The sequence below is a fragment of the Dermacentor variabilis genome, chromosome 1 (assembly GCF_050947875.1).
Source record: "Dermacentor variabilis isolate Ectoservices chromosome 1, ASM5094787v1, whole genome shotgun sequence".
Classification (NCBI taxonomy): Eukaryota; Metazoa; Arthropoda; class Arachnida; order Ixodida; family Ixodidae; genus Dermacentor; species Dermacentor variabilis.
In genome coordinates, this window is record NC_134568.1 from 274,663,920 (window position 1) to 274,673,696 (window position 9,777).

The window sequence follows — 9,777 nt, forward strand, 5'->3', positions numbered from 1 at the left end:
TGGGTATTTCGTGTGCATTCTTCATGACACATTCGGCCTGAATTCCGGCATTTTTGGAAAGCAATATATATTGTATTGATGATTTTGCGCTTACACCCGCCGTGGTTTCTCAGTGGCTATGGTGTTAGGCTGCTGAGCACGAGGTCGCGGGATCGAATCCCGGCCACGGCGGCCGCATTTCGATGGGGGCGAAATGCGAAAGCACCTGTGTACTTAGATTTAGGTCCACGTTATAGAACCCCAGGTGGCCGAAATTCCAGGAGTCCTCCACTACGGCGTGCCTCATAATCAGAAATTGGCTTTGGCACGTAAAACACCAAATTTAATTTTTCTTAAATTTTGCCCTTATAGGCCTAATAAGCGTGGAAAAAAAAGTCATCCACAATAGAATCTTCCAAAATTTTTTATTAAGTAAGACGAGAGCTGGAACGTTTGTCGAACAGTTGGCGTCAAGGGAAAATATTTAAGTACAGAGGGTGTCCCAACTATCATGCACCAAGATTTAAAAATATGCAAATGCCACGTAGCTGGACCGAACCAAGGCAATGTTGTTTGCCGTCGCATGGAGATACTCAGATTATATTTTGCGTTCCGCCTGATTATATAATTAGTCTGAATTAATTAACCAACTTCTCAAATACTATAATGAGATGAAACGTGTTAATAAGAAAATTGTAGAGCAATAAGAAAAACTCTTGATACAGCGTTCTGTTCCTCAATACGCGCTACATAAAAGTATTTTTCCGAATGTGAAAGAAGCCCGCGAATACACGCAAAATTGCAGCGCGACTGGCCGCTACGACTGACAGACTACGTGGCAGCTGCATATCTTTTTAAATATCGATGCATGATAGCTGGGACCCCCTGTATACTGAACACACCCAGCGACTTCGACATCTGCAATTCCTAACAGAGTTCTCTGCGTCTTCTTATATCTTATTTCTGAAATTCTCTGCGGATGTTCGTGTGCAGATTTTGTGCTACTTGATAATCGAAAAGGCCCTTGGTATTTAATTGCATTCAACCCTCCGCCTTTTGGTAGTCTTTCATACTCTCCATTAACCGGGGATCTTCTAAGGTGCGCACGGCCGTGTATCAGTTTAGTCGAGGTTTAGTGCGAATGCTGTAAGGGTGAACTAAAACCCTTAATCGTTGCCCCACCTTCTGTTGTGGCACTACTGCATGCATTGGCGAAATACGTGCCAGTTGGTAAAAGTAGCTCACCATGTTTACAGGTTTCAGGAAACTTTTGCGCGGCTGCCCATGTGCAAAGCGCGAACAGCGCGCGCGTTATTGCCATAGGGATGCACAAAACGCTCTCAATCAGGCGAGAATGGCATAACGACGAGGCAGATGCACCCATCCTCAGCTTATTAATGTCAAGAAATAGGCAAGCTTTACGGGGCGGCGACATAAGCCTGGTTAGATATGGCGGTCATGGCGGGACTGACATTCGCAGGACGAGCACGACCCGAAGAGCTTGCAGTCGGACCAGGCCATGGCGTCTCCGAACAACGACGGTGGCTGCGAGGAGGCGGCCAGCGTGGCTTCAGACAGCCGCAGCGACGACTGGGCCTCCATCGTAGTCGAGTGCGCCAACCACGGCTCCAATGGTGCCCACTCAAGCAGCGACCTCACCGACGAGGTCAATCGATTGCTTCTCGCTGTTTGAAATGCCTCCTCCGTGCTCTAGCATGTACACCACGAGGCGGAAGGCGCTAATTGGTCTCGGCATCTCAGTGTGCTTGCGCCGATTGAACGCCTCTTTCATAGTTTCCCTGCGTCCATTATCTCCCGAAAGGCGACGGTCAGTATAGAACCCCAATTATGCTACGAAATGTAGTACAAAATGTGTGATCCAAGTTAAGTGCTGAATCAACTGACTATGATTGTTTTATGCGCTTTGGCATGGAGAACTGAAGAGAACATGTTCTATTTCAAAAGGTTTGATTGTCCCCGTGCAATGCCATTAAGATAATCTCTTTATTAGTCATTGCATTTTCAGATAGGTTTTTTTTATGAGTAGCTATGGAGTATTTTAAAGTACTTCAAACATACATTCAGATGACAGTAATGAATCAGCGTCGAATACTGTAATCATGCAGTCAGCTTGAAAGGCTGTTTCCAAAGCACCAAGAAATGAAGCGAACGCAACATTAATATTTGTAACAAAGAAAGTACCGACTTCAAGGCCGGCTTTGTCTATAATGCTTTTAAGAAGCAGACTGAAAAAAATAACCAACACTTTAATTCTTTATAAAATGCCATCAGCAGTTGAAATATTAACATAAAGCTATGTACTCATCTGTTCTATTGTGCATGTAGCCCCTGGTGTCTCTTATATCGGCAATTGCTCATGTGCGCAGGGCGTGGACAAATCCCACGTTGACTCGCCGGTGGGTTCAAGCCACGACACCTTCGAGAAAGGTGTAGACACAACGGATCTGCAGCCGATCATTGCCGCCGAGTAAACCTCAGCAGCGGCTACGCTCGCCTCTTCGACGACGAGAGCAACTCAGGACCGGCAGCGAGGCATCTATGCTTGTTACAATTTTGTTTCCACTACATGGTTCCTTTCCGACAACCCGCAACGTGAATACAATACGCCAATATAGCGGTGCCAAGTCAGGAATTGACTTCGACAGCACATTCGATCAGTCATTCACAAGCTGTGCTAAGAGACATCTCGAGATTTTATGCCACACGCACGCATTAGGAGTTTCTGTCGTAGTTCTCATTCCTGTTACCGTAACGTGTCAATCGCAAAGCGTTATTCACTTGCGAAACATTTCGAAACAGTGTTTTTTTTTTCTGGTGTTCTTTTTTCATTTGTGCACCAGCTTATAAGTCCTCATCTGCAGACAAAGGTGACCATGTGATGGCCTTTCGCAGTCTGCCCTTTTTTTCTTTTCACTATGCCGTGTTTATTCCTTTTCATGCGACATGCAGTGGTGTTTCGTTTAACGAGCTACAGCCATTGATTACTGTTGCAAACAACAATGAGAGGTGCGTAGAACCATTCTCCGCCAGTTCCTGAACTACGCCACGAACTTGATGCGCTATGACTCATTCAGTGCCACCGGTCGTTATTGCTGCTAAATGCAGTTACTAAAATCTTGAGGACAGAAATTAGAACAAGGAAGTCTGCACGAATGCCGATTTCGCAAGAATAGAACCATGTTACTAAACATGGAAAGGAGTCAAAGCAACAACCCCAAAATGTACTGTCTGCGACACACACAGTATATTTCATTCTCCTGCAATCTCCGGTTTCCGTATTCTGTTGTGGCCGCAGGGCAGTCTACGTCAGTGCACATGCGTGTGGCACAAATAACTTTCTGAATATCAAAGTTTTGTATTGCCGGTGCTTCCTAAGTTATGACACTAAATGTCAAAAAAGTTGCCAAGTGTTACCTGGGTGTCAAATGCGTTAGCTGAAGGATTTCCATAAGCCGTTGCAGCCTGCTTGGAATAATGGGTGCGGCTTTAGGGGTGCATGATGATCGCGCAGTAAAATGCATCGCGAAACGACAGCACGCATAGAAGAGAACGGACTCACAGAAATTACCACATGAGTTTCACGCTAGAAAATGCGGGACATGGGTGGCGGTAGGGTGCAACGTGGAGATGTTGCTTTGTTCCCGTGCCTCGGCTAAACACCACGGAAGAGCATGCAGTACGGCTTGATCATTCCCCACTGCTCCGAGGCCACTCTTTAGGCATGACCTGGAAGTGCCATAAGGTATATTTTATGAAGAAGAAACTATGGTAGAGGCTAAAGTTAGTTTTCCCGGCATGCCGTTGTTTCCGTTTCCATTCCACCTGTGCTTGCACATGTACAGTGTAGACGCTGCTGTTAAAATATTGTAAGTTTTGACTTTGTAGTTGTAACAAAAAGGGCCACTTGTTCTGAACTATCGAGGACTTCTGGGCTGTTGGTCTGCTCGTGTCGGAATGACCCTTGATGTCTACAAGCATGAAGAGCTTACAAACGGGGAGGTATTCTTTTTTATCAAAAACTGACTCGCGCTGAAGAAGCTCTGGCAACCACTCAAGTCTCGGCGTTGAAGATGCCCAACTGAGTCAGCATAGTGCAAATGAATGCATGTTGACTGCTTCATTAGATAAATATGCATCGAATTACGCTTTATAAGCCGCTGACTAAGGCGAAATTGTGGCCGCATGGTTGAAGGCCTTTCCTTTTTTTCTCTCAGGCCCATGTACGAGCCCAAACTCATGCTTCACCTTACTTATAATTTTCTTTTCATTCCCTATTATCTTCAGCCAAGGAACGTGAAGTGCGAGTGTTCCCCTTGCACGACGTCAGAAAATGACGTGCTGATGACAGTTCTAACAGTTCGAACGCGTGCGAGCTGATCGCTGTTGGGTTTTAGCTGCCGGCCAGTTGGGCGCGAAGCTATTCGAAGTTTGTCCGGATAAGGCGCCTTCCTTTGTTCTGCGGCGTTGCGTGCGAATCTTCTAAACACACGCTTGTAAAGCTGCGAACTTATTGGTAGCGGTGAAATAAATAAAACCCAGTTTAAAAGCCTGAAAGCTAAATTTTGTTTGATTTTGTTGTCAGTGGAAAGTAGACCTCTTGTTAGTAGTGACGCGTTGTCATGTCGAGGCCCGCTCTTGCTTATAGGAAAGTATTCAGGCAAGACAATGGCAGTTATGCATATCTCAAAGAAAATACGGGCGCTTCCTTGCAACATGTCCAGAGGGAGATGTTGGAAACCATTGGAAAAACAGACTGCTCCTTTTCCATCAGGTTTTTTTTTTCACTTTTTTATTTGAGCAAGTATAGTAAATGTCGCCATGCTCTGTTAGCCCGCACAATAGAGCCGCCTAACTTTAGTAGCGACCAAAGCTGCTGCGCTTTGGTTTGTTCTACAAATGATTGCTTCAGTGGTTATCACACTGGAGTTTTGCATACAAGGACAACAAACTGTAAAGACGGCATCCGTGCGGCCTATAATGTAGTATTTTCGTATTCTCTATCACAATAAAACATATCCTCTAGACTATTCGTTAAAATAAAGCATTAAACGACGGAGGGTTATGCTGCACATATTCCAGTGACCTGACACTTTAAAATGTGCTGTCCCTTGTGAACAGGTACGTGCTTATAAACGAGGTTTTTTTTTTTCCTCAGGTGATCTCGGCGTGCGTTTCGCCCTCTGTAAGCGCGCAGTATCTGATGCGATATTGGTGTCAAAAAAGCCTGGTATGTTATTTTACATCTGGCTAAAGCCTGTGGCAATATATTTTCATACTGGAACAACACATTTCTGCTTGGTAACAGTTTGAATTTAATGTTATCGTGTCAGTCCGGAAAAAAAAGTAACACTATATTTTGAGGAAGTTAAGGCACAAGATTTCGAGCTCCAAGTCTTGTGAATACCATTAGAGCCTTCAGGTAAGAGCCGATATGTCGTCTGAAACACCTGCTATTCTTCTTTGTTTCTTTTTTTTTCTTTTTGTGGGGAGGGGTTGGGGGGGGGGGAATCGGTTGCAGAATTTCGTCCTCATAAAGAAGAAATCAGGTAGGGCAAGCCAGATCGCGAAAGTTTACATATTCATGATTTTTCTTTGAATCATGAATCCGTTTGGTTATTGTTTTATTGCTTTGTTTCTGTCGAACGACATTGAAGTTTGTCCCGAAAGTGTAAAAATGGCTCTATAGTACAGAGGATTGACACGAGAAATCGCATTTCTTTTGAGAGGGCACTTCCAACCGTTTCTTCAGTCCAAATACTCTGCCATTTAGCCTGGCTCATTTGTGAAACATATATTTGTGATTTATTTTCACGCAGAACAGAATACGTAAGCGACAGCCGCATGCAGCTCTCTGGAGAGGCGATAAGCGCTGCAGGCACTGCGCCGATTTATGTCTCTTGGTCAGTCTCGTGCCAAATTTCTCATATAGCTACTAAACCGTTTTAGTTACCTAACTTGTTCTGCAGTCGCAATGCTATTTTACACTGTCCTCAGTCACTGCTCATTTCTGCAATATTGAGGTGAAATAGGAAGATAAAAGAAGCTGAAATCGCCAATGTTTCATGTGCTTCCGTACAACGTTCCCACGGCCACGTTGTAGGCGTTCAATACAGTTATTTCGATAGTTTATTTTTTCAAGTATGCCTGTTTTTCCCAAGAGACTTGCGAGTATTTTTTGAAGACACCGCGCATGCGCAAGTCGAGCAGACGGACGGCCTTTAAGCGTCTCCTGTCACGTGCAGTGGTGTAAAACAAAATACCACGTTTGTTAGCGTATGTACATAACGTAGTTGTAGGTGAGCGTAAATGTAACAGTCTATACGCCACGTATATACGAAATAAACGTAGTCCACAGAACGCGCCAACAGCGCCACCTGCGCCAGCACTCTTGGGCGTCGGCCTGTCATGTCTGTCTTCCTCGGTGTGAACGTCGTCTTCGCATGAGAAGTGACAACTCTCGACCAATGTTTGCACGCAACACAGAATGCAACTTTACTCTGTTGACACAATGGAGACTTATTTTGTTGGCACTCACATTCGTTGAAGCCTGTCTTCGCTATTGTTCATAAGGCACAACAAAACTGTAGAATACGTACCGTAGAGTCAGACCATGTACTATACATGTATGTAGCCTTGCAGATTGCCCGTGTGGTGCTTTAACGCATTGTGTGACTCGTGTGCGCATGCTTATGCGCTTCTGTCTTTTGGCGTTGAATTCATTGTTCGGCTGTAGCAAACTTCCGCCTCACCAGGGCCCGTATTCACAAAACGCCATGGATGCCAAGTGTGCCTGGCGCCCAAATGCCGGCCATTGAGGAGACGGCCTTCCGTTGGGGAAGCTTTGTGAATGTGGGCCCAGATGTATTGCGCTACTTAGACGGTGTCCTCAAGGTAGTGTAGAACTGTTTCACGAGCGGCATACTAAAGCGAAGAGAAAAAAAAAGCGCTGCCTCAGTATGCGCATGCATTGTGACGCTTTAGGTGCTCTGTTCACAAAATATTAATAATAATATATTGGGCGCGTCTTCTAATGTTTTTATATCCACGAATATATTTGTAACATTTACTTAATATTGCTATGTTGTATGAGGCACGCATTTGAAAACTTTTCTAGTGATTTTTTCGATATCTCGTTGTTGTGGTCGCACTATATAGCGGCTTTTACAGTTTCTAGTCACATCTTAAGTTCCGTTTTCGTGAATTACTTGAAGAAAACATCGGTGAACTGTCTAATCTACTTGGTGGTCAAGTTTAAGTTCTCTGCTGTCGTGTGCACCAACTTATCGCACGTAACATTGTTGAAACCTTAACGGCTTTAGTTGGCTCTGTTGCGCATTTGTTTCTTTGTTATTTTGTTTGTGGCTAAATAATAGTGTTGTACGCAATCGATTCTTGTACCTTTTTGTCCAGCTGCCACAACAGTCACAGTATATTATCCTGTACGTGGGAAATAGGGTACGACCACATTTGTTAAAGAGAACAACGAGACGAATGCATGAAAAGGGGCTGAAGAACTTTTAGCTTTTATCAAGCCTGTTTGTCTGCATTATCAAGTTTCTGAAAAGTGTAACTATTCGAAGAAAACGCAATTTAGTAGATTTTGTTGCGCGCTTCAATTCGCGAATTGCCACTTAGCTCCCGGTTTCTTGTTCACTGCAAGTCATCATCGGCTCTGTGCAACTTTGCAGTATACGGCTTTAGCCCGCCCGTCTGAAGCGCGTGAGCAGTGTGTGGCAGGAAGTGCATCTGCGTCCTCTAGTGGAGGCCGCTGAATGGACACGATTACGATAGAGCGATTTGGGCGAGTTGGCCAAAGTTCATGACATAAAATCGGCAGTTCTTCGCCCTCAGTCCTTTGCTTTAACTGCACTTTTATTTTGCTTCCCGCACTACGGTGCTTTGCGCTGTTCTTGCGTCATGAAGAGACGATTTCCTACTCAGCAAGCGGCCGGCGCGCCTTACTGGCTTATCGCTGCTGGTTGCGCTGCCGTTGGTGCTGCCTTCTGTGCTACGAACACAGCCGCTGCAATGAGCAATGAGTGACGCTGGGCCATGTAAGGCATGCCTTCGTTTGGCATTTAGGCAACTGCCGAGGCTCACCTGGCGTACGTTAATATCGTTGAAGGCGAATTGTATAGTGAGAAGGACGAGTAAGCTTCAATCAGCACATTTGGTAACGCATGCTCAAAACAAGTTGTCTCGAACCAGCGCTCTTGACGGCGTAATTGCACTTCGGAACGCACCGCACCTGCACTCTATATAAGTGTGCTGGAGGCTGCATGAGTCTAAAGGCGAATTACATTTTCTTTCTTTCTTTTTTTACATTCCTCGTTCAGTTTTAGCTCCCAGCAGTACAACTGTCAACAAAGAACGTAGCTGTAAAAACAAAAATAACGGTACTAAGAGGAAATAGAGCACTTTTTTTTCTCTTGTAGGGCATCCTCGTGACTTCAGGAGGGAAGACGTCTGGCACAAACAATTCTTGACGTACACGTATGACTCTAGAGCCACCAAATTTTTTGTAGATGCTTTATAGAAGGGGTTGAGGCAAAATCTTTTTTCGTGTCGACTTTATCCAATGAAGTCTATGCGTAAAATTATGGGATATACTGTTCAGGGAACTTGAAATTATTCTTGTATTTCTGACTGCGTAGCCGACAGCTGGTAACCGAGCCCACCCTAATATTATGTAGACGCCAATAGTCGACCTAGGTGCTGCAATTTTCCTAGCCTTTCTTCATGCACACAAGTTGATGGCCCTCTCTGTACACATCGGGGGGGGGGGGGGGGGGGGGGGTGAGGTAGGGGGGAGTGCGTTTGATGGATGTCCAGATGCTGTCTAGATTGCTCCCTTCAAATTCTCCCAAAGATTTAGCCGCTGATAACGTAGGACGGTTTCCTGGCGGCCTTCATAACAGCCAAAAAAAATGCTCCGGGATCGCTGAAATAACTCGTGATCTTGCCGTATGCTTTTTATGCTGTTGCGTATGCGCGCAACGCACGGAATCACATATCACAGAAAAGACTGCTTAAAAGTGATAAGGATGCTCATTCAAAATCGAGCACCGTTGGTGATGTTAAGATCCAAAGGAACCCAGTTGTAACTAATGTACAATAAGCTGCATATTTTTTTAAGAATTGTTAACCGCATTAAACTTTTTCAAATTATTTTCTATAGTTCTATCTTGTGTATTTTTGTTCTGACAGAAAACTAGAGCCAGTGTTGCGCGGCAAGTTATTACACTCTTGCGACGAATAACACTAGCGCCAAGGGATCGATGCGCAAGCTTACTTTCTTTGACGTGGATCAAGAGAAAAAGCAACAAAAGAAAAAAAAACGACCAGATGCATTTTTCAATAAACCCATTCCAGCGTTCAAACATCAATTCTAAAGATACGTGTAGTGATATATCACTGGATGGGTTTCAGCCATTGAATGGCGTTGGCAGATCAAACTTGTCAGTGTAACACATGTTGTTTTGTGGGATAAAAAGAAACAGATGCTCCTTTTATGAGATGAACATAGCCGTGCAGCTCTGGCCTGATACCTCAAGAAGCACAGTTCATGCAGCCATTTTTTTCTAGTTTTCAATATATTAATAATATTGTGCCGCGAACACTATTGCACCACTGCTTGCGCCTGCATATACTACTATACATGCGCTTTTGCAAGAAAGACGAAGAAAAAGCTAAGATAAGGCATCCAGAGCGATTTAATATTTCAGTGAGGACACTTTCCACATAAACATGCGTATCCCCGACCACCATCCGCTTTCC

The 9,777-nt window shown here is 44.5% G+C and overlaps 1 protein-coding gene across 1 annotated transcript in view; it reads left to right on the forward strand.

Annotated features, from left to right (window-relative positions):
- Window positions 1-8,771, forward strand: part of LOC142564867 (uncharacterized) — a 262,653-nt gene extending 253,882 nt beyond the window's left edge. The window contains exons 6-7 of the mRNA XM_075676059.1: window positions 1,460-1,645; window positions 2,367-8,771. Coding sequence (XP_075532174.1) covers window positions 1,460-1,645; window positions 2,367-2,471 — 291 coding nt within the window. The 3' untranslated portion in view covers window positions 2,472-8,771. The remainder of the gene's footprint in view (window positions 1-1,459; window positions 1,646-2,366) is intronic.
- Window positions 8,772-9,777: the final 1,006 nt, after the last annotated feature.